Below are 25,911 nucleotides of genomic sequence, written 5' to 3'. Positions count from 1 at the left end.
AATACTGCCTTTTTTTAAACCTCATTCCTCTTCTGCATGTATTGATCCCACAGTTCCCATTTTTTCCTATGTAATTTCCTCCTATCCTTTTCTAAAGATCCTAGTTCCAGTTGTTTTATATCTGTTACCATTTGTTCTACTTCTGATAAAGTTGGTTTAATCTTTGGTTTACATTTTTTAGAAATTGCTTTTTTGGCAACCATCATAATTAGACTCCGCAAGGCATTGCTATGTCTAGGGAATTCCAATTCTGTATCATAACTCAAAAAATAATTTCCCTAGGAAGCCGCGGTGGTACAGCGGTAGTGTTGTTGCCTCACAGCAAGAGGTTCTCCTGTTCATTTCTCGGCTGAAGTCCCTTCTGTGTGGAGTCTGCATTTCCTCCCCGCAGTCGCGTGGCCGCAGAAAGACATGCATGAATGGGCGTGTCTTCGCTGAAGGTTGGATATCGGGCTGGCAACTCGGCACCATAAAAATCTACTGCCAATCATTAGCGGACCCGAGTTCCACTGTGGCGACCCCTAAAAAGCCAGGAAAGACAAACAACAACTCCAATTTACTAACCCAGCATCTCCAACAGAGCAGTCTGTAGGGAATCTTTAAAGTCAGCCAACTTATTACAGTCCCAGAGAATATGTTACCAGGTGCCTCTTTCTTCCCCATCACACCTCCAACATTTGCTGTCTACCTAAGGAAAAATTATTTGGAGTCTGTTTGTGGTATAAAAATACTGTGTAAACACTTCCAGGCAAAGATACCTAAATCTTCTAGATTTTCTTGCATATTTGGGAGACATACAAATATCCCTCCATTGTTTTTTTGTGAATTGCTTATCCAATCTCTCTTCCTTATCCTACCTAACCTCCTCTGATTGATTCTTATAGTAATCATGCAATATTTTATATGCTGTACTAATTATTCCTTTCTTAACAGCAGCTTTTGTTCTATATTCTACTGAAAGTCTACCAGTGCTGGTCTTTCATTTAGGACCCCACTAATTTGTTCTCTTTGCCTATACTCTGATATCCATCCTTGATATGGAAGGCAGTCTCTAAACTGCAGTGCAAATAAGTTGTTGGTGTCTTCCCATTCTATTACCTTTCCCTCTCTAGTTATTTGCTCCCAATACCTTGGTTCTTTTGTCAGTTTTCTCCAGTATATTCCCCCCCCTCTTGTCTATTGTCTCTATCCTAATTGCAGTCATCCTTCTTGGCAGAATCTCCTTTCTCCATTCCCATGTTGGCTTAGTTTGTAGAATACCTTCTGCTACTTTACGAATATAATAATCTGTATGATTATTATCACTCTCCTTAAAGGTCTGCATCCAAAATCCCAGTCTCTCCCTGTTACTTGAGCCCCCCCCTATCATCATCCCTTTCCACTTTGAATTATAGTTTTCTGCTTATGCTATGTGTAGGAGCCTTAACTATGTTGCTCTGAAATACCCAGTCAACTCGGTTAATCCCAATCCGCTTTGTACTATTGGAAGAATAAGCTTATCCCACTCGACTCTTGCCATCTTCCCTTCCCAGGTAAAATCCTTCAGCTCTTTATTAATTGCTATCCACAACTTCTCCTCTGCTTGATAAAAATATGCCTGACCTGTGTATGAAACTAAAGGGACTAAAAATATTTTAACTACATATCTTGCTATCGAGATCCATATGCTTCCATTTTCTCAGTTTTTTATTATCTTTTGTTTAGTCTGTTCCCACACATGCTTAGCTGCCACACTGGTATAATTTTTAATCCATACTCCTAAATACTTCATTTTATCCTGTTACCAAAAGTATGGATATTGCTATACCAGGGCGTGTGTGGGTATGTAATTTACCGCAATTGCTTTTGTTTTAGCTTTATTAATTTTGTATCCCAAAAAGGTTTGAAATTGTCTGAATATGTTCCACAGCAGAGTAATATCCCTTTCTGGTTTTGTCAGGTATAAAATAATGTCATCTGCAAATAGAGCCAGCTTTTCTTGACTACCATATCAATTATATCCTTGAATTTCTGAGTCCCTTATTTTCTTTGCCAGTGGTTCTGAACATAATGCAAAATAACAAAGGGGAGAGAGGACACCCCTGCCTGGTTCCTCTGCTCAAGTAGAGATGATCAAAGAGGACCCCACCTAGTTTAATTTTCATATCTGTTCCCTTATATAGCCTCCTAATCAACCTTATAATTTTATCAGGGATTGCAAATGCTTCCATTGCTGTGCTCATAAAGTCCTAGCTTACTCTGTCAAATGTTTTCCCCTACATTAAGACCCACCAACAACAGTGATATTTTCTTACATTTTGCTTCCCTCTGGATTATCGCTGTCCTGTTAATGTTGTCAAATGTTTGCCTCCCCTCCACAAAACAACAGTGAGCCATATTTATCAATTTTTGCATCACTTTTGCAATTCTTTCAGCCATTATAGACATAAATACTTCATAATCATGATTTAGTATTGAAATGGGCCTGTATGAAGCTGGATCCGATGGATCAATACTCTGTTTAGGTATTGTAGCTAATACCACTTTCTTCCAGGATGTTAGTACTTCTCCCCCTCTTAAAATACTGTTAAACAAAACCTTCTAGATAGATCTTCATAGTTTTTTCCCTCCTAGCTTCCAACGTTCCACACAAATACGGTCTCTTCCTGAGGACTTTCCTGTAGACTGATTATACATCATCATTTTTATCTCATCTCCTCCTATCCTGTTAGTAATTGAGCCTCATCTACCCCTAACCTTGGTATATTTAATTCTTCCATAAACATTTCCATTTGTACCTTTTCTTGATTTCCATATTTCTCTACTTTATACAGACTTATATGAAATTTCTGCAATATTTCTAGTACTTCTACAAGATCTCTTATCTTCCGTTATAGGCTCCCTAAGCTTAGTGATAGCTCTTTCTAATTTCTGTTGCCTGAGTCGTTGTGCTAAAAGGTTTTGTGCTGTAGAGTTTTTATCAAAAAACAGTTGCTTGACAGCAATCTTTTAAACTCATGCATATCATTGAGGTAATCCCTTATTTTCTGTTTAGCATTCTGCAGTTGCTCATCCCCTTGTTCTGTGGGATTCCTCCTCCTACTTAGCAGTACTTTAACATTTGTCAGTCCCTCTAAATAATTCTTGTTACTTCTTAACCATATCTCCCTTTCCTTTTCCACACTAGTTTTAAACTCCAGTTTAATTTTATCCCACTCCCTGGCTATATTTTCATATGAAATATCTATCTTCTCTAATAGCTCGTGAATAATTTCCAAAACCCATTCCTTAAATTCCTCTCTTTTCCACAGATAGGTGGGAAAATGCCAGTGTCTCGTTTTTATTACATTACCTTGTGTTTTTATTTTAGTTAGTATTGGCGCATGATCGGAAATAGCTATTGGGTGCATTTCAAGATTTTCAATTAAGTGCCCATGTTCCTGAGAGGTATGAATTCCATCCTTGTATCTAAGTGAATAATATGTAAATTCACTCTGAACTCCTAGTACTGAATTCATGTCTTGCACGCCGAACGTTTTTATAAATTTCTTCAAAAATCTGCCCTTTTTGTTATATTTTTCCTAATGTGCCCCAAGAATCACCTTCACTGTTGCAAATCAAATTCCAATCCCCATTTATAAGTAATATTCCTTGCTGAAAGTTGATTATTTCTCCCAGAATTTTCTAGCTCTATTATAGCAGTTTTAGGTGGAATATACATACACTACATGCTAGTGTAATCCTCCTCCCTTACCAATAGCCTCTTAGTACTACGAATCTACCATTGTTATCCTTTTTTTCCCCTCTTCTGTCACTATTGGAGCTTCTCTTGCAATTAATATAAATACTCTGCCTTTACTTTGCCCCGGGTATTCCACTGAATAACCATCCTAAAAACTTTTCTTTATCAAATTCACATGTTCAGTTATTTCCAACTGTGTCTCCTGTAGCACAGCCAGTTCACTTTTCTTTTTTTGTATTTATCTTTGAGACCATTCAGACTTAAACATTACAGAAAGCATCATTTTCTTTTATAGTTATTGTTTCCACCTTTTATGTATAACTGTTTTTTTGTTAAATGACTAGTTCAAACGTTTATGTTACATGCATGTATTGTTTAGCAGCTTGGTCTTTCCTACAGTTGTTTCTTGTCATATCCATTTGAGTCTATATTGCATCTTAGAAAAACAGAAGTTATGTACTCACCATAACGTTCCATGTATGTAGTCCATCTCGCCGAACATTATTACATGTGGGTTCGGAGCCGATCCTCGGCTCCGACTCGGCCGCTTAGAAAGCCTGAAAACTTCTGATTGTCTCGTGGCTAATAGGTATTCCATGATGCATGCGCACATTCCCCAGATCTTGTTTGTTACTAGTCTACCAGAATCAGACATGAAAAAGGAGCAAAGGTCCAGAAGAATAAACTAATAAAAGGAGCCCTTGTGGCAAAAACCACTATAGAAAGGGAAAAAACTGTATCCAGATCCTCCAGGAAGGGGGCTGGTGGGTGGGTTTGTAATAATGTTCGGCGAGATGGACTACATACATGGAACGTTATGGTGAGTACATAACTTCTTTGTTATGTAGTCCTATCTCGCCTCCATTATTACATGTGGGACAGCGTCCCTAGCATCTTAAATGGGTGGCTCACTGGAAGATACTCCTGAGTACCGTAGAACCAAACGAAGCTCTACCCCTGGAAGTTAAATCCAATTTATAATGGGGAAATGAAGGTATGAGGGGTAGCCCATGTTGCTGCTGCACAAATACTATCAATAGGTGTCCTGGCTTGGAAAGCAGCAGAAGTAGAGAAGGACCTGGTGGAATGTGCTTTAACTTTAAAGGGTAACTCCTTTCCTTGAGAACTGTAAATAAAGGAAATACAACTAGAGATCCATTTCGAAAGTGTAACCTTGGAAACTGGCAAGCCCATTCTTGCCTCAGCAAAGGAAATAAACAGCTGTTCTGATTTTCTAAATTCTTTGGTCTGGTGGATATAGAAACGTAGTTGCCTGTGTACATCCATTTGGTGGAATGTATACTCTGCTTTGTTGGAGTGATTAGTGAAGAACACTGGCAATTCAATTGTTTGGTTTAAGTGAAATTGAGAACAGACTTTAGGAATAAAGGAAGGGTTGGTCCGGAGAGAGACCCTATCTTTGTGAAAAATTAAGTATGGGGGTTTAACAGACAAAGCTTGTAATTCAGAAACTCGCCTGGCTGAGGTTATTGCTAACAGAAAAAGTGTCTTCCAAGACAGAAACTTCAACTGACAACTATGGGCTGGTTCAAAGAGTGGCAGAGTAAGTCTAGACAGAACTAAATTCAGGTCCCAAGGTGGAATGGGGTCTTGTACAGGAGGTCTTAACATCGTGGAACCCTTAAGAAAGGATTTGCACAGTTTGTGAGACATAAGACTGGAATCATTAATCCCCACATGAAAATTAGATATTGCTGCTAGTTGAACTCAAAGTGTAGCAGCCGCTGAACCTTGGTGAAAGAGTTCAGAAAGAAACTCTAGAACAATAGTAATGGGAGCTGTAAATGGATCAACTTCTCTATTGTGTGCCCATATGGAAAAATCTCTTCCATTTACTATGATACAATTTTCTGGTCGAAGGCTTGTGAGAAGAGGTAATAATATGAGTTACAGCTGGAGACAAATCATGAAGCCTGACTAGTGATGGAACTGGAGCAGCCATGCTGTCAGTTTAAGAATGTGGAGACTGGGGTGAAGAGAACCTGATGTGTGTCAGGAGGTCTGGCACTGGGTCCAGCGTCCATGGGCAGTCCAACAGGTGAGGCCCAAGAAAAGGGAACCAAATCTGAAGAGGCCAGTAAGGGGTGATGAGGATCATCTTGCTTCCCAACAGCATTGCTTTCTGTATGACCTTGGGGATGAGTGGAAAAGGAGGAAAAGCATAAAGGAGTCCCAGGGGCCAATCGTGGACTAGTGCATTTCTTGGAGACTCACCCGGAGGGGGGATGAGAGAGAAAAAGGTGCTGCATTTGGTGTTGATGACACTGCAAAGAGGTCACAGCAGGGTTGTCCCCACTTGTGAAAGATCATACTGGCTATTTTCTGGTTCAAGGACCATTTGTGAGGTAACAAAATTGCCCTGCTTAGCTTGTCCGCTATTACATTGGAAGTCCCCGGGATGTGTGTTGCAATGAGAAAGCGTTGAGAAGAAATTGCACAATCCCAAACTCGCATGGCCTCTTGACATAAGGGGTATGATCTGGTTCCCCCTTGTTTGTTTAGATACCAAACAACTGACATGTTGTCGGTCTGGATAGCTATCGTCCCTAGAGGGAGAAAGTCGTGAAGCGCTTGCAATGCTAGAAGCACTGTCCTCATCTCTAGGACATTGATATGCAGATGGGCTTCCTGCTCTTGTCATGTGCCTTGGACAGCCCTGCCAAGATAATGACCCCCCCCCACCCTGAGAGGCATCCATGGTCACAGTGGCAACGGGTTGGTACAGTAAAAAGGGAGTCCCTGTGGTAAGATGACCTGGTTGAATCCACCAACGTAGGTCCTTTTTGCAAGAATCTGTAATCAGGATCTGATGATGTAGAGGCAACTGTTGAAATGACCACTGGGATGACAGGAGCCACTGGAGTATTCCCATATGTAGTCTTGCTAAAGGTACCAAGGTTATGGTTGACACCATAGTCCTGAGAAGCTACAACACCACCTTTGCTTTGACTTTTTGAAGGGTAAGTATTCTGTAAATTTGTTGCACAAGATTCTGTATTCTGTCTGTAGACAAGTCTGGCTGTCATCTCGACCGTGTCTATATTTGCTCCTATAAAAGTTATAGACTGAGTGGGCAAAAAAGAGGATGTTTCCCAGTTTATCGAGATTCCCAACTAGGAACAGAGCTTGATTGTAAAATCTCTTGATTGAATTAGGCGATGCCTGGTGGTGGCGGTCAGGAGCCAATCATCCAGGTATGGAAAGACTTGGATTCCCTGATGCCACAAATGAGCTGTGACTACTACCATGCACCCGGGGGGCTGTGGTGAGACCAAAGGGCAGCGCCCAAAACTGGTAATGATTGGCTCCCAGCCAGAAGCATAGGTAGCTCCTTGATGCTTTGTCCATCCTTATGTGGTAGTAGGCATCCTGGAGATCTGTTGAGCACATCCAGCTCCCTTTCCCCAACAAAGGGAGTATGGAATGTAGAGTGACCATTCGGAACTTGGACTTCTTTACATGCTCGTTTAACCTGCTGAGGTCTAGGATGGGTCTCCAGTCCCCTGTTCTTTTTGAAACTGAAAAGAACCTGGAGTTTGTTCCGAATCCTGTCTGGTCTGTTGGGACCTTTTGGATGGCTCTTTTTAATAGCAGCTTTTCTATCTCTATAGCCTCTTGATCCCTGTGATTGGGTGGTACATCTGGGATCCTTTTGAGAGGGTGTGGAGGATGGGAAAAGGGTATAGAGTAACCTCTGGTAATGATGTCTTGTACCTACTTGTCTCGAGTGAGATTTAGCCAGGCTTCTGGGTACAAGGACAGGCGACCCCCGACCGGCTCCAGAGACGCACAGTCGGGTTCCACATCAGGAACGCTGATAGGGACGGTCATGAAAGGAATCGCCACCTCCCTGATTTTGTGGGCCTCCCCTGCCTCTAGGGCGACGTCTACCATCATTTCCTCCTCCCCTGCCTCTGAAGGAGGAATCACCTTCTGTGTCCTGGAAAGGTCTCTGTGATTTCTTGAACCACATTTTGCTGCTCTTCTGACCTTTAGGGTAAGGTCTAGAAGGAATGGTAAAACGGACTCCCATGGCAGAGAGAGTCTTTCCTTCCTGCTCACACCTGGTGAGAGTATCTTTCACCTTGGGTCCGAAAAGAGAGGATCCTTCCACGGGAGCATTGGTGAATGTAGACTTGAAAGGCTCAGCAAAGTTGCATAGACGCATCCAGGAATGTCTCCTTAATGAGACTCCTGAACCCGCCGCCCTACTCGCACCATCAGCTGCATATGAGATCAGCCACATGGAGGAGTTAACAATAGATGTAAGGGTAGCCAACTGAGCCGACACTGTAGATGGGACTGCTTTGGTTGAGGTTCCCTGAAGAGTATCTCCTAACTCCTTTAGGAGATCTCTCTGAAGTCTCGTAAAATGTGATAGATAGTTCAGCGATCTGAGTGTAAAAGCCGCTGAGGAGAAGATATGCTTCCCGTACCTATCCATCATTCGGGATTCCTTGTTAGGTGGATGGATAGAAGAAGAAGAAGTCTCTGCTAGCTCCTTCTTAGTGGCCGCCGCCACCACTATGGCATCAACAGGTAAACCCTTAGATAAAAACTCTTTGTCCTTAGGGGCGGAGAGAAATTTATTCTGCCTCCTGTGGACCGGTTCCACGGCACCGGGAGTCTGCCATGCCTTCTGACTCATGAGATCTAGCAATTCATCAAATGGAGGAGACACCCATGAAGCTGAGGGTTGAGACCCAAAAGCCTTCAGGTACACTGACTCCTCATTGGAAAGGGTAATGGTGGGCCAGCCGCCTCTCTGCCTGAGGATCTCCAAAATGTCTGCAAAGGAGACATCTTCAGAGGATGACTTAGGGGACCCCTCCGACTCAATGTCAGTGTCAGATGTGACAGACTCATCAGGGGAGTCTACATACTTCCTCTTACATGATCTCTTCCGAGGGGGCTCCTCAGTGGGGTCTTTTGGGGAGGTCTCAGAAGATTGAGGACCACCCAAACGGGGGTCCTGATGCTGTGAGTCTCTACCATCCCAGGGGAGAGAGGATGCTGAGACTGTAGTCGGCGCTTGAGGGAGTATAGCATCGGTACTCCTACTTGGTATGGATAAACTATCCAATATGCTCCTCATCTTCACGAAAACAGATTCCTCCGGCTCCAAACGATGCCCAGGCTCCGAGGAGAGCGTAGGCGCCGATGGCTCCAAAGGAATCAGCTCCGAGAACAATGTAGGGTCCGAGCTCACTTGGGCCGATGCACCAAGAGGAAGACTCGGCACCGAAGAGGTTCGGTTCCAAGTGTCCCCCTCGGGCCCGACCGAAGAGCTTCGGACCCTAGACACTTCGGACGGTGCCGACAGTGTCGGAGCGGGGCTCTGCTCCGAGACAACCACCCGGGGTGCTAGAGCCGAGGACAGTGAAGCCGAAGAGATAGAGCCCATCTCCGATTTAGGTAACTTCTGTGGAGGTTCAGAGATAGAAGTTGAGGCTGGAGAAGGCCTTTTGGAGGTCTTGCCCTTATCTTTACTGGAAGAATGCGACGTAGCAGAGGAGGATGAGCTGGCTAGGTCTTCCTCGAAAGAAGGCTTTAACAATCCTTTTAGAATCAGCTTATTCTTCCATTCCTGGAGCACTCTAGGACTAAAGGAATGTCAAAAGAGACAAGTCTCTTGAAGATGTATGTCCCCTAAACAGTACACACAGATGCTATGTCCATCAGTGATGGACATTTTTTGAGAGCATTTAGTACACTTTTTAAATCCTGACTGTTTATGCTCTTTATGTTCCTTAGATATAATGGCAGTCTCAATAGGCGGTTGAAGAGAAAAAAACAACACACTCACTCAAAAAGAGAGGAACTAGATCCTCTAACTTAAACAGATCTAGCCCTATTTCTCACAACAAACAACCAAGGGAAGTTTTCCTAGGTTCTCTAACTTAAACGAACCTAGTGTAAAGGAAAGGGAAACAGACTAATACCTCTTAAGTAAAATGGTTCAGTCAAAAGTGCACACTCACGGGAACACACAAAAAAGGCCAACAGGCCCAAATTTTTATAGCAGAAAAAGTCAAATCCAGGAAAAAGTCAAGTCCGGTTAAATTGACACAATCGGTTATCACGATAAGGCTAACAGCAATAAGAAAAGCACTTCACAAGAAGTTAAAAAACTTCTAACAATCAGAATAATAAAGAACTAAATCACTTAGCCATTGGCAACTAAAGGAAGCTTCCGACTGAAGACGCGGCAAACGAGATCTGGGGTATGTGCACATGCATCATGGAATACATATTAGTCACAAGCCAATCAGAAGTTTTCAGGCTTTCTAAGCGGCCGAGTCAGAGCCGAGGATCGGCTCTGAAGCTACATGTAATAATGGAGGCGAGATAGGACTACATAACATAGTTTTGTTTTTATTGAAAGCCCTTAAAGAAAAAAGGAAACATCATCTAAAACCTATTAAGATAAAAATAACACAAAACTATGTACATCTTGAATATTTGAAGTTTTGCCTTCCTAATAAGAGCAAATGTTCTAAACTGAGGGTTAACCAAAAAGAAATGTTATTCATGCTAAGACACCTGGTACAGTCTGTGCTTTCTGTTTTTTTGTTATCTTTATAGCTCTCCCAGCTGAGAAAACACTTGAATGCTGTCAGTAAATGCTTTCTTCAAGCCATTTCTCTTTATCATATTGTCTTCTAGGGACATGCAAACCAGATTCAAAACTGCTAAGGATACATTGTTTACCAGAAAAAAAGCCTTATAATATTCAACATTCTTTTTCACTTACTTGCTTTCTGTTAAAAGTTGTTACTGGATAAAGCCAGGGGCCTTGACCCAGTCATTTCCCTATGCAAGCATAAGAAAAAGCACATTAATTTTTATTTTGTCATGCTATCTTAACCAGACCCTTCCTCTCTCCATTTTTTTCTTTTAACATTCCTGTGCCTACATTTCTTAAAACTGAACAAGGAAAAAGAGAGAAGGGAGGAAAAGAAAAAACAAAATCACCTGTTTATATTAGTATCCCCACTACATTTAAATATAACTGAAAAAACTTTACTTCATAGCTTGCAAAGAAAGTCATGCACAATTAAAGCAATACCATTAAGAAAAAAAATTTTTTTTTACTTAACAGTTAACTTTCTCCCTCCTCTTCCCCTCTCCCAAGTATTTTTCCGAAGATTAATGACATGAAGTAGGGCATATACATTAGAGTCCTGTACAAGTTTAACAAAGTCCAAGGAAATCCAGTATTTCCAAATCCTTTTGTTCTGCCATGTTTCACAAGCATAATTATTAGTTTGTTATCCCCCATTTGTCAGTTTCCAAGCTACTGATTTTATTCTCCCAGCATTAACAACATGAAGCAGGGCATATGCTTTAAAGTCCTGTACAAGTTTAACAAAGTCCAAGGAAGTGCAATGTTTTCAGATTTTCTTGTTCTGTCATGTTTCATAAATATAATTATTGCTTTGTCTGCTAGGGACTTGAACCCAGGACCTACAAAGCTTTAGGCCATCATTCTACCCAGTTAACTACTTGGATAGTATTTGTCACCTCACATTTGTCAATTTCCAAATTGCTAGCTTTATTCCTACTCATCACCATCTCCCAAATCCTGTCTCTGTTTCATTTCCAAATTATTCTTCATTCTTCTAGTTGACTTGAATGTTTTCTTCCTTCTCTCAGGCAATTTCTTTTGAAACAATGGTAAATATTTCACTGGTCACTCTCTCTTTCTCTAGTCCTCATCATCAGTAGGACACGAAGCAGAACCACCTCTGTTTCAAAGCTGACCCTTTGCTGGACAAACTTTTGTATTTCCTCCTTAGCATGTACTTCATCAAAAAATGATTTTCTCCCTCCAGGGAAAAATATTTTGTAGATGGCTGTGTACAACAGTTTGAATCTCATGGCTGCTTCTCGACATTCCCTAAATAATGGAATATATTTATTCCTCTTGTGCCTGTTGTAGTCATTCTCCACAAACACACTGTTGTCTCCCACTTTTAGTACTTTGTCCTTCTGCCACAGTTTTGTTAGAATCAACTCCTTCTGCTGATAAGACTGCATCTTTACTATTAAATGTGTAGGTTGTTGTCTAGTAACCAGATCTGAAGCCATACACACAATGTGTCTTTTCAGTTAACAATTCTTGTTGTGGAATACCAGGCCAGTTGCTTATTTGTGCTTTCATAAAATTAATACAGTCTGTTCCTGCCAGCTTCTCTGGTACAGCAGAAAATCTCAGGTTTTCCCCACATGCTGCGTCCTCTAATTCTATTATTTTTTGAAACATCTCTTCTTGTGCAGTCTCATATTCAGCCAGCCTTTTCGTCTTTTCATCCTCTGAGTTTTGCAGTTCTGTCACCTTATCTGAATAGCTGTTTAAAGCTTCTTCAAAATTTTCCAGCTTTTTATTGTTTGTGTTGATATAGTCCATCAGTGTTTAATTTATTTTAACCAGGTCTTTGTGCGGATGCTTTATACTTTCCTCTAGGTTACTGGAAGTCATGTCTGGAATTTGCACTGCTTCTAGCTGAACAACTGCAGTGCTTCTCCCTCACCTTTTGTAGCTGATTTTCCTCCAGATCCTTTATATTTCTTTTTTTCCTGGCATCCAGACAGTGCACTTACTAGGCAGTTGAAATTCACCCGGAAATGTAGGTCTACTGGCTTTCTCAGCTAAGTTTCTGTTTTCAAACTGGGAGAGCCAGAAGTAAGCTACTACTCAGTGTGCAGTCATCTTGGAAGTTCCAAGCTGAAAGTGTTGTGCATACTTTGTCTTTATCTGAAAAGCTATCCACTAGAAGTTGTATTCCAGTAAATGGAAGCATTTTGCAGTGTGGTGGAATCTCAAGGATTTGATCCATGTTCTGCTCCCTTTGAGTAAGTTCTAGATTTTCTTGCTGAATTATTTAAACTGGGCTCTCTTTTATTTTATGATCAAGGTATATCTGGCAGCCATTTCTAATTTTCTTGTCAATAGGGATAATCCCTTAGCTGCTCTGAAAATTTCCAAGACAATTCTCAAAGGAGCATTTCTTTTGTGTCCTCCCATTTGGGATCCTGGCCCTCCCTGGGATTTGCCTTTCATGTTGCAAGTCCTTGTAGGCCGTCCTCCTAAACCTAAAGTTTTTATCTTGGAAACCTTTATTTCTGGTGGTTGTCACCTTGGCCAGCAGAGTTTTTGAGCTGCAAGCTCTAGATTATTTTCCTCCGTATAGCCACACCAACCATTCCTTTCTGCCTAAAGTAGCCTCTGAGAGTAATTTGAAGAGATCTCTTCACCTTCTTGTGTTTTTTCCTAATTTCTCAAACAAGGGTGAATACTTTCTGCATTGCTTGGATGTGCACAGTCAACTGAGATTTTACCTGGACAGGACAAAAAACTTTTATCCTGCCAGCTGTTTTCTTTTCAAAATTCAGATTGGGCAGACCTGTGTTGAAAGTGATATTATCTAAGTTTCTGTCAGACTGTTTTTCCTTTCCTTATACCTTGAGAAGTAAGGCTTTACATGGTAAACCTAAGGGTCAGTCTTCTAGAGCTATGGCTACTTCTACAGCTTTCTTTTCCAGAACTTCCTTGGACGAGGTCTGTGCAGCAGCTACTTGGGTGGGCCATCACACTTTTGTTTCTCATTACAAGCTGGACATTCAGTCTAAGTCCAGGGCTTCCACTGGCACCACCATGTTGCGGAATATCCTTCTGTAGATCCTCCCGGGGATTTTTATGTGGCTGGGGACTCTGTCCCCAGGTTAAAACCAGATGGAGAAGACCATATTGGATATGAAAGTAATCTCTAAAAGAATGCACAGTTCCCCAAATCTGGAAACAAGCATACATCATTCCACTCCACAAAGGGGGCAATAACACACACAAACAACTTCTCCCCCCCCATATCCATCCCCATTTCCAAAAAATCCTAAAAAAATGTCCACCTTTCACTCCTCCCTCATCTCCTAGAAAATCACCTTTTATAACTCTACAACACAGCATTTAGATGGCTAATCAGTACTACTGACAGCCTTCCTTTCCTTCCTTTGAAACAGTAAATAGAGCCTTGATTCTCTCTATACAATTTACCTCTACTCTATTATTAGACCCCAAAACCTTTTGATATCATCTCATAGCCTGCTCATATATCTACTCTCAGAACTTAACTTTCTTCCTCTTCCTCTCTTGCAGTGTCTAGGTTCCTAGCCAACCCTAAAAAACAAGCAAAAAAACTAAAAAAAACCTTACTACCCTCCTCATGTTCCACAATCCTACAGGGACCTGTTCTCTTCTCATCATAGGACTGTTCTCAAACATCATATAAATGACTTCTCAATCATCATCCTTCCACCACCATCTCCATCATCATCATCAATCTCACCACCTCTCCACTTTCAAAAGCTAACTAACTCAAGATGCTAACTTTCAAACAAACAATTGCACAGAAAAGGACAGAGACCAAGATGTTAAGAAACACCTAGCTAATAGCAATCCATTTTACTCCCAATAAGGCCTGCCACAAGACTAATCCTTCTCATATCAGTATAGCTCTCAATCCTAGAATTAGTGTCAGAGACCAAGCTACTTGTTACCACTTGGAGACCACATAAAATTTAACAATTTAAAACACAAAAAAATTTACAAACACACCAAAAAAAACAAAAAATTTACAAAAAAAAAAGGCCTTCTTTATAGACAAATGCCTGCCTCTGCTTTTCTAATTCCTTATCCTTCACCCTCCTCCTTCCCACTCCTAACTAATCTCCAAACTCTCTCCAAAACCTAAAACTCAAAAACCAAAAAAAATTCAAGCCCCAACCACAAATCTTCCAAAAATTACCACTCACTCCCAATCAACCTCCCTACCACTGCTTTTCCCCCAATCAACTCACCATAACTCCTTCCTCTAGCCTATTCTCACACACTCCTTCTCCTCTTGCTTCTCAACCCTTATTCACAACCCCTCTTTTCTTCCTTTTCTTTCTGCATCTACCTAAAATCAATACCAAAGAGAATTTAAAGAACAAAATCCAAACTCTTAAAACCAACTAAACTAGCAATATCCTCCCCCCACCAACTTTCCTCTATCACTTCTTCTAATCTCTTCTATCCTCTTCCTTCCTCCACTCCTCCTCACTCTCTATCCAAATCCTCTATTCCCAAACTACTATCTACATCTCATCTCCTCTAACATCCTTCTCCTCTATCACTCTAATCTACTCTATCTTATTCTTTATACCTAATATTTCTCTCATTCTGCACTTACTTCCAATGATTCATCTCTATTCAATTCTCCTTCTCCACTGAATCTCTCTTCCACTCTATAAATCAAAAATGGGATATGTCTGTACAAATTATATATTATATGTTTAAATAGTTATTATGTACATTTTTTATAACATTATTATTTTTAACCTTTGGTGTTTTTATGTTGATATAAAATTTTTTTTTTTTTGTTTTTGTTAATCATGTGTTTGTATTGTGGTATGTTGGAATATGGAACCTCATTTTAAACCTTTTCCTATTTTATAAATAAAAAACCCTAAGTAATGTACTTAGCATAATGATAGATCTGTGTTGCCTGTCTCCATCTGGTTCAGTGTTCCCCCATTCCTCTCCCGACCTTTTTGGCTTGGCGAGTCTTGTTGTCTAAGATGACTGAGTGTGGGAGTTCAGGTACTCTCTTTTTCTTGGAGACCTTTATCTTCCTCATTTATGGGCGAAATGTAATTTGGAGCCAGGTTAATATTTGGTAAACTCGATCTGAGGAGTCTACTGGGAAGTGAGGGTATTGTGAGTAGATGAGCCGGAGCCCAGCATGTTGAAGTCTGGAGGATTTGGCCGACATCAGATCCAAGTATAATCCAATAACCTACAGGTTGAACCAGGCTGAGGTTGACAAACATGGATTTGTCATTATGGTAACTACATAATTTTTCATTTTTGTGTCTATTGTCATTACAAGGTAGACCTGTTCTGAAGCAGATTGTATCTGTGTGGTTTACCCCTTGTATCTTTTTTGTTACTAAAACAGAGGCAAGCCATTGCCATATTCCTATGAAGCTACATTTGTCAGTGATATAACATGATCTGCTTGCTGTTTCAGATATCTGTGAGATCTTTATCTGTACCATAATTCATGCATTTGTCAAACACTTTAGCATAGCTGCCCAGTTTAAGCCTAGAATGGCTTTAGCAGTACTGTCCTCCATTGCCTTCCAAGCTAAACGCATCTTTCCTTTAAGTCTCCTGCTTGAAACTCATTCAAGATGTGATGAACAGGTCTGTATTACAACGTCAAACTAAAACAAGTTTGAATGTTGTAATATCAAACCCTAAAGTCCGAAAGTGGAAAATAGCGAAGCCACAGCACATCAACTTTTTTTCCCAGGGAAAAAAAATCGGTGGACCGTTTTCGGGGCTTTGCTATTTCTTCCACTGTGGTGCGATCTCGGAGTTGGTATATTTAAGTAGGGGGTGTGGGGGCACAACCCCCCACTTCAGTTTAAGGTTAAGTTTTTTTTTTTTTTCCCGTTTTGTCATGGAACAGCGATTTTTTTTTTTCCCCCCCTGGGAAAAATCACTGGTCTGTGCTTTTAGTTTTGTTGGGTTTCGGATATAAGGGTTCAATATTACAACAATCGAACTTTTGTAAGTTTGACGTTGTGATATAGACCCGTGATGAACTACTGGTCAAGATACAGAGGATTGCGATCAGATCTCTAGTCATAATTGGTTTATGTGTTTGAGACATTGATGTCCAGAAATTCACCTTGAGAGTGACGTGCAGCCCTGCATAATTTGAGATATGGGCACTATTAAGTATTCATAATAGGTGGCTAAAGCTTTTAAGTGTGTCCATTTAAAGGTGTGTATAGCTATGACTCTTAAGGACCCTGTGATCACTTGCCTATTATTGTTCCTATATTCCTGTGGAGCTTAACCTGCTTCCACAAATTACAAAAGTTAGACACACAAATTGTAGCGCTAAGATTTTTACAGGTATCAAATCTGTAACACATTTAGTGCCCCAGAAAGAGTACCCATAAGAAAAGAGCATCAGAAAGCCATTAAACACTTCATTCAGACTTTTTTCTGTGGTGGTTTCTGACTGCTGTTAATACCATAGGGCGAGACTATAGTTTAGCAGTGCTGATGGGTGCTTAACAGAAGCTTGTTAATCACCTTTCTGATGTCCATCTTCTCCTTGATTTTGGAACTTAATTGGAGCACTTCATGGACAAATGAACCTGCTGGACAGGTTGTGACATAGGGCACTCTCCATAATGCCAGTTCTTCAAGCACAGCACTTATGTCTTTCTGTATGAGCAAGAAACAATCAAATAGTAAATCAGGGCGGAGTTATGTAGGCTTTTTCTTACAGTATTTATACCACATATTGGAATGCCTGCTGTTCAAGTTTGACTAAAAGCTCTCTCTGTCCCAGAAGAAAGCATTCAAGATGTAATGAACTGTTGGTTGAGATGTTCTAGAAGATTTGGACTTAAGGTGGCTCAGTAGGTGGTTCCTAATAACCTTTTAGAGAAAAATCCATTTAATTAGAAACAGGCTCAATGATATTCATAATTCAAAATAACAGTGATGAAGCTCCTTTTGTGTTTGTAAAACTGTTTTGCAATACATTATGTAAAAAATGTGTGAATGCATATACAACCTTACAGTGACAGCTGTCAACTTTCTGCTTAGCAATTCTTTTCCTTTCCAAATTTGCAGCATACCGAGAGCCTTATCTGTTCATCACCCACTTCAACTCTCTCGCTGTAATGGAAGTTCAGGGACGCACTGCTGTTGGGTAAGGTTACATGTCATTATGTTATGCTAATCTGTCTTCTGACAGAAAGTTCTGGTCTTCTTTGTATACTTTTGAATTTCTTTTTTTACGTGAAGTATTTCAGCAGGACATAGAACAACTGTGACTTATCCAGAGGACACTATCTGTAAGCTATTCTACCTGAGAGGGTAGAGTCTGGACAGAACATAGATCATGGTTTCCCTCACAAAAGACATTACATACCAATCTTCTCTAGCTGATAACAACCTGATAGTTCCGATAGCAGACAACCTGTGTTATTTGGCAACCCAGACCATCCATGGCAACTGGTAGAAGAGTTTAAAACACTTTTCTGCTTTATGCCTGTCCTCAGATATGTCTGTATCTGACAGTCTGTCCATTTTTTTTTACTCTGTTGAAGGTGGAGGTTTATTCCTTTCTGCTTAGAATTTTTTTGTTTTTGTCTTTCCTCTCCTTCCTGTCATTTGGAGACTTCTGTTCAGACTTCAGCAGTATCCTACCCTTATCTTTGATGGTCTCTCATTGCAGTGACAAAGCTAGTATTCCCAGCTTCAGACACTGCTTTTGATAATTTACCTTCAGTTTGTACCATCTGGCAGTAACTTGTTTGATCTAAAAATCTTGAAACTTCCTTCTGGCTTCTGAAGATGACCATATATCCATGCTAGCAAGTTGCAAACAACAGTTTACTAGGCAAGAGGGGGGAAAGGAAGTAGATCCCCAGTTCTTTCTTCTATATTAGACATGCAGACACATTAACCTACAGACAATTTAGAAGTCACCAATCTACCCACTGCTGGTCCCTAGAATGCAGGAGGAAACCAGAGCACCAAGAGAAACCCACGCAAACACAGGGAGGACATGCAAATTCTAGACTGAAGGCACACCGGCTGATAATCCATCTTTCCTTCTGCCTCATCTGAAGTTGTTCTTGGAAAGGTTAGCCTTTCCTCCATTTAAGCCAAAGGTTGTTAATGATGCAACTTTTTAAGTCCAGGAAAACATCAGATCTGAAGTAGTTTACTTCATTTGGTCTTCAACCTGTGGGTCTCTGATCCACATCGGATAAGACACGGCCGCATTTTCCAGCTATGGATCCGAGCTCCAGACTCCTACCCTTACCCATAATTCCCCTTGTCTCCCATCAGATCTCGTTTGCCACCACTGTGGTTACAAGTGTGGTTTCTGAGCTCCAGCTAGTAGGTCACGTAAGTGAACAAAACTTTAGTTTTTCTATCTGATTTCTTCCTATTGTTTTCCTTATATCTTTTCTTTCCTCCCCGCGTCTGCGTCGGTCAAAAAAAACGTTTTCTCCTCTTTCTCTTTCCCTATCTAGAGAGAGAGTGTGTCTGTGTGTGTTGTGTGTGTCTGTGTGTGTGTTGTGTGTGTCTGTGTGTGTGTTGTGTGTGTCTGTGTGTCTGTTGTGTGTGTCTGTGTGTCTGTGTATCTGTATGTGTGTGTCTGTGTGTGTGTGTGTGTGTGTCTGTGTGTGTGTGTGTGTGTGTGTGTGTGTGTGTGTGTGTGTGTGTGTGTTGTTCAGGGATGGCAGAAGCCCCTAAGGCAGGCTTTAGGAAATGCACAGAGTGCGGCCATAAGCTACCTACGGCAGATGGCCACACCCTATGCATGGTTTGCCTAAGTGGAGACCACCTTAAGTCCCCCTGTCCTATTTACGCTGGCTTCAACCCCCAGGGCACTTAAGGACAGGTGGGACAAACTGATTCTGAAGGGTTTGCTCCCCTCTTCAGGAACTACAGTCCCTTCTTCCCCAGTGGGGGTAGCAATGGCTGCTGCATCTACTTCCTCTTCTTTGGCTTCAGGAACTCAAACTCCCACCAAGAGGTCCGGGGAAGGGGATAAGTCTAAGAAAGACCGGTCTTGCAAGCAGTCCCCTGACCACTCGTCACAGGCGGTCCGCCACCCAAAGTTAGGACTCTAACTAGGCCTGGGTCTCCTCGGTTGCATTCACCCAGGTTCTCTCACCCAGAGTCTCGGCGAAGCAGAGATGGACAAGATGATGAGGAGATTTATCCACACTCAGATCCAGATGGGGGTCTTGCCGGTGCCCTCTCCCTCCAGAGGGGGTTCCTTGCAACCTTTTTTCCGACCAATAACTACTTCTTTGATTCAACCAGTGGTTTCGGAGTTTTTGGATCCGAGGACCCTCTGGGTCGAGGGTCGGCATCGACGGTATCAGGTACCTCAACGCTGGCTATTGCCTTGAGCTTGTCGAATCTGATGGGATCGGATACGAGCTGTCAGAGCCATAGGCCCGGTGTCAGATCCAAGGAGGTGCTCTCTGCTCTGAGTGCTTTGGAGCGGAGCATTCCACTTGGCATCTCGGCTCCTGGAGGCTCAGTTCCCCCTCACCATTCAATGTGGTGGAAAGGGTTCTCGCCGTGTCAAGACCTCTGACCCATCTCATCTTTGGACTCCGTCCAGGCCCCTTTGGCTCTGAGTGAGGTTCTGATTGTCTTGCCATCTCAGGGACAGCCTGTGGTCGCTATGCCCCAGGAAGTTCTGGTGGAACAAGAGGTTTGTGGGCCCTCCTCAGAGAGTGCCCCTGAGGAGGTACCTCACAAATGTATGTGTAAGAGAAGGCACTTGGACTCTATTCCAGAGTCCCTCACAGAAGACACGGACTTGGATGAAGGGGAAGGTTCCTCAAGGTCACCCCCCGAGGATGTCTCCTTTGGAGATATCATGGAGCTCCTTCACCGGGGGGGGGGGGTCAGCCCCAAAAACCAGCCTCAGACGAGTCTGTGTTCCTGGAGGCATTCAGCTTGGGCCCATCTACCTCTTGGATGTTTCCTCCTGCTGATCCACCCATGAATCTGATAACATCTAGGGCATGGAAGGAGTTGGACACCATAGATCCCATTCCTAAGCTCCCTGACAAAGTGTTGAGCTCCCCGTCAGACAGGACACATTGGAACAAGGGATTCCCGGTCGATGTGATGATGGTGGCGGCCGCCACCAAGAAGGAGCTCGCGCAGGAGAGCTCCACAGTTCACCCCCCTGATCAAGAATCTACAGCGATGGACCATTTTGGTTAGCGAGTATATGCTTCAGCGACCTTCTCGGTGAGGGCACTGAACTATATGGCATATGTCATTCGACTCCAGAGAGATCTAGTGAAGGAAATCACGGAATCTACCCCAGAGTCCATGTCGGCAGAGGACAAAAAGATGTTTCGCGCCCAAATAGCCACTCTCAAAGCTGTTGCCAACACGTCCATGTGACTGCTCTCACATGCTACGGAGGGAGCCGCAAGGGTTCCCAGAACAGGCATTGCCATCAGGCGTCATGCCTGGCTTCGTTTGTGTCAATTTTCAGAGCTCTTCAAGGCATCTTTCACCAATGACCCTTATGATGGTTCTTACCTCTTCGGGAAATTGGTGAAAGAGACACTGGTCCAGAGTGAGAAGGACGGGAAGACACTGTCTGCTGTCGAGATCCGCTTCTCGAATCCTCAAAGATCCTTTTCCAGGAATCAGCAAGGAATGAAGATGATGTGATTCCGGAAGTCTCCGGCATTTTCACAGGATGCTTAGGATTGTCCGTCTCCCCCCAGAGGCAGAGGGGGTCACGATAGACACCACCTGAGAGGCAGAGGGGGTCCTAAGACTTTTGGGTCCCGAGAACCTTTCTCGGAGAGACCCGGGCAGCAACCATGAGGAGTTGCCTGACTGCTCTTCTGTGGAGGCAGTCCGGGGTCACTTGTCGCTGCACCCGAAGGCATGGGAGTCCTTTACAACAGATCGCTGGGTGCTGCGAATCATGTTCAGAGGATATTTCGTTCCATTCAAGGAGCATCCCCATCCGAACAAGCTCCTCCCAGATGTCCCACGCATGCAATGGGAGCAAGGAGCGCTAGAAATAGGAAAGCTGCTGAAGAAACGAGTCATCCAACTGGTCCCCCCAGACCAGTCCAGATCCAGCATTTACTCCAGGTTCTTTTTAGTGCCAAAAAAAAAACGGGACCTCAGACCTATCTTGGATCTGTCCACATTGAACATGTCAGCAACCAAGGCAAAATTCCAGATGGTCACTCTTCAATCTGTCCTGCCCTTTCAGCAGGCCAAAGACTGGATGTGCTTGATCGATCTCCAGGATGCGTACTACCACATCAAAATGGAAAGGCGCTCCTGGAGGTTTCTTCGCTTCCGGCTGGGAGCCAATCACTACCAGTTCAGACCGTTTCCCTTTGGTCTCACCACAACCTCCAGGGTGTTTACCAAGGTGATGGCGGTTGTAGCGGCTCACCTAATACTCCAGGGTATTCAGGTCTTTCCGTACCTGCACAATTGGCTCTTTGCTACCCCTTTAGAGCAACTGTGCCAAGCCAGGGATCACTTCATTCAGTTAGCTAGCAAACTGGGTATTACCATCAATCTGAACAAATCTTCTCTAGTGCCGGTCCAGATTCTGGATTTTATTGGGGCACATTTTGGCACTCTTCAAATGAGGGTTTTTCTCACCCCAGACAGGATATGCAGTCTAAGATTACATGTGTTACAAATTGTTTACACTCAAGTCTCTACTGCCGAAGCAGTTCTAAGGGCATTGGCTTCCATGGTGGCCACGATCAATCTCCTGCCGATGGCTCACCTTCATATGAGAGTTCTTCAGTGGACACTTGCGGTCCAGTGGCCCTTGTTAGACCTTCCTCACTCTTTTCCAGTGAGAATCTCAAGGGTATGCAAGGAGTCCCTTTGGTGCTGGATTCAATCCGTGGATCTCCTGAAGTGACGCTCCTTTCATCCTGCCTTTCCCAAAACCACGGTGACCACGGATGCCTCCCAGCTGGGGGGCACTGCTCGGAAAGGACAGTCCAAGACACATGGTCCCCCTCCAAGACCAATTTGCATATCAACGTTCTAGAGATGAGGGCGGTCCTTCATGCGTTGCAGGCACTTCATGCTCATCTTCCTCTAGGGACGATTGCCGTTCAGACAGACAATATGTCAGTAGTCTGGTACATCAACAAACAAGGGAGAACCAGATCTTATCCCCTCTGTGGAGAAGTCATGAGAGTCTGGGAATTGGTGATCTCCACTGACCGCTTTCTAGTGTCAATGCACATTCTGGGGCGGTCCAACATTCTAGCGGACAGGCTCAGCAGATCTATCCTGATGCCTTATGAGTGGTCTCTGAATCATTCAGTAGCGGAACAGATCTTTCTAAAGTGGGGTCAGCCTTGCTACGATCTCTTTGCATCTCCTTCCAATGCGAAATACAGTGAGGTTTTTGTTCTGAACCCCCCCCCCCCCGGAGGGGGAAGCCCCCAGAGATGCACTGGTTCATGCCTGGCCTCACGGTCTCCTCTGTGCTTATCCTCCGCTTCCTCTTATGTCGAAGTTTCTTCAGAAAGCTCGAAGGCTGGGCAACACTGTGATCCTCATCACCTCATTCTGGCCTTGCCAGGTTTGGTTCCCCTTACTGTGGTCTCATCTAGTTGTTCCTCTATGGATGCTGGATCCAGTTCCAGATGATCTTTCTCATCCCTCAGGGATCCCTCACCCAGATATGGACAGTCTGAAGTTCACAGCTTGGCTGCTGCTGTTCCCATGATTATCAGGACTCCCAGACTGTCATCCCCTGCAAAGTCCATTTTGGTTGCAGCTCACAAATCCTCCACCAGAAAGGTGTATCGTAGTAAATGGAGATGTTTCTCCATATGGGCCACTCAGCGGGCTTTGGACCCTTTCCCGACACCTCTTTCGGCAGTCTTAGATTTTCTGGCAAGCATCTTTCATCAGGGTGCTAGTTACTATACAGTTGAAGTGCAACTAACAGCTATTTCTAATTTCCATGTGGGGGTGGATATGTCTTCCTTGGCTTCTTCCAAACTTTGTAAGACTTTTCTTAAGGACCCTACACCTCCATGGGATCTTACCTTAGTGTTACAGGCATGTCTGCACCCTTCGAACCTGCAGCCTCAGTTGATTTGCAATTTTTTTACCTGGAAAACTGCTTTCTTGGTGGCCATTACCTCAGCCAGACGAGTGTCAGAACTTCAGGCTCTTTCTATTAAGGTGCCTTGCATGATCTTTCACAAAGGCAGAGTGTCACTGTGCACTAATCCATCTTTTCTTCCCGAGATGGCCTCAGAAGCCAATATTAATCACACTATAAATTTACCATTTTTTCCCAACTTCCAGAACAAAGGGGAATACAAGCTGCATCTGCTTGATGTCCATACATTTTATTTACAGAGGATGAAACCCTTTCGTAAGTCTGATCAACTATTCGTGTCTTATGCTAACCCTTTTTAGATAAGCCAGTTTCCAAGGTAACAATTGCTCACTGGATTTCTCTCTGCATTGCTCGAACCTATGCTATGAAAGGTAGGTCTCTGCCAGGACAAGTGAAGGCACATTCCACCCGATCTATGGCTAGGTCATCTGCCTTCTGGTCTAGGGTATCTCTGGACGATATCTGTTCGGCAGCTACGTGGTCCTCATCTCATACCTTCATTTCACATTACAAGCTGGACATTGTGTCTAGGAACAGAGCATACTTTGGCTCTGCGGTGCTCCGGTATATCCTCTCATGAGGGCCATCCAGGAGTTTTTGGTAGCTGGGGACTCTGTCCCACAGGTTGAAGAACAAATTAGTAAACTACTCCAGGTAAAGAAGTTATGTGCTAACATTCCATCTGAGTAGGTGTACTTAATTTGTCTTCAACCTTGCCTCCCCTCCTTCCCCCTGACCTGGTCTGCATTTAGCTTTGCATAAAGTGTGTGGCCCTTGACTCAGTTTAGGCCTCGGAGTGTCATGGAGATTCTTTGTTATGATAAGGTGTTATTGGGTCGGGTACCTGATACCTCTTAGGCAACAAACTCAATCTGAAGGGAGAAGGGAGACAATGGGGCATTATGGGTAAGGGGAGGAGTCTGGAGCTTGGACCCATAGCTGGAAAATGTGACCATGTCGGATCCAATGTGGATCCAAGACCCACAGGTTGAGACAAATGAAGTACAACTACTCAGATGGAACGTTATGGTGAGTGCATAACTTCTTTTTTTGTTATATTAGAGAGACAATTTTTAAATTTTTGAAGCTTCAGACTGTGGTTGGAGGAGTCTTTTTTTCTGGTTGGTCCTAAGGACCCACCCAGCTTTTCTAACTAAAAGTATCATAGGTTTTACTAGACTGCATACTTGTCTTTGCATTTTCCCACAAATTCTAATCCAGGTGAAGCCTTTTTGAATAGGTTGAATGTAGTGCATTTAAGTATTACCTGCTGTGTTACAGAATTAAAAAAACAAAACTAAGCAATTATGTCTCCCCTTGGTATTCCTATTGGAAAGTCTATCAGAGCCATCTATGAACATTTTTAGAGCATTCTCTGATTAATCTGCTTGTTTAGGTGTTCTTCTGTTCAGATTGCATGTGCTTGACATGAATGACCCCTTGTACCTTTACTAAGCACTACAGAGTGGATGCCTGAATAGGTCCCTTTTTCTGCCATGTCTCATTTTAGTAAACATCTTTGTACTTATCTAAGAGTGAATGTTGCATTGATGATCTTTGAGCTGAAAGAGGACATGACAATAAGTTAGGAAAATTAACATACAACTTTGTGATTATATTTGTTCATGTAGGTAGAACACTTATTCCATGGGAACATTTTCAGACTTATCCTCTGAAAGTGCAAGCTCAGTACAATAAACAAAACAAAAAGTTAAATTTTGCAATATTTAAAATGTTGAGCAGAAAAATAATGTATGTTACTGTAGGGGTAAAAGTTTGCTAAAGCAAATGCTTTAATATCGACAGTATTTATGTAAGTCAATAAATCCAGATAATGAATGAGTTAGTATATAATGAACAAAAAGAGTGCTTGTTTATAATGGACACAGAAGCTTTCTACGCAGATTCATTGGGCACATAAGAAAAGTGTCCTTATTATCAAGACTGGAAAAGACAAAAGCAAATTTGAAAGCTCTGGCAACTTTCAAGGACACCTTTCTTCCTGGTCCCCTTCATATTAGTACAGATAACACTAAAGTGATGTGGTGTATCAACAAATATGGAGATAGAAGGTTGTTTCAGTGGAATGAAGAAGCACTTCATATTTGTAACCTGGTAATTCAACAGAATCTTCTACTGTCTGTAATTTTTTTGTTGGATTGTCTGAATAGTCTAGCAAATCTCTCACTAGCTCATGAATGACACCTAGATTCCTTGATCTTTAAACAGGTAGTGCAGTAGTGAGGCATGCCCAAAGCAGACTTCTTTCCACTTATCTGAACAATTCGAAATTGGACACGTTTTCTTATATGCCTTTTCTCCATTTCAGTAATTCAGAAAGTGCTTTTCAAAATTAAGATTCTAACAACTTCAGCTTGACCAAAATAGCCATGTGTATGATAAGGTCTGGTT

General features: G+C 42.5%; 1 protein-coding gene across 1 annotated transcript in view; it reads left to right on the top strand.

Annotated features, from left to right (window-relative positions):
* Positions 1 to 25,911, top strand: part of CIT (citron rho-interacting serine/threonine kinase) — a 3,433,971-nt gene that overhangs the window by 3,131,499 nt on the left and 276,561 nt on the right. Inside the window, exon 44 of the mRNA XM_044069760.1 lies at positions 17,442 to 17,520. Coding sequence (XP_043925695.1) covers positions 17,442 to 17,520 — 79 coding nt within the window. The remainder of the gene's footprint in view (positions 1 to 17,441; positions 17,521 to 25,911) is intronic.

Source organism: Protopterus annectens, chromosome 4.part0 (assembly GCF_019279795.1).
Source record: "Protopterus annectens isolate FY-2018-M chromosome 4.part0, PAN1.0, whole genome shotgun sequence".
Taxonomy (NCBI): Eukaryota; Metazoa; Chordata; order Ceratodontiformes; family Protopteridae; genus Protopterus; species Protopterus annectens.
Note: the sequence above shows the minus strand (reverse complement) of the source record. Positions and strands in the feature narration are given on the sequence as shown.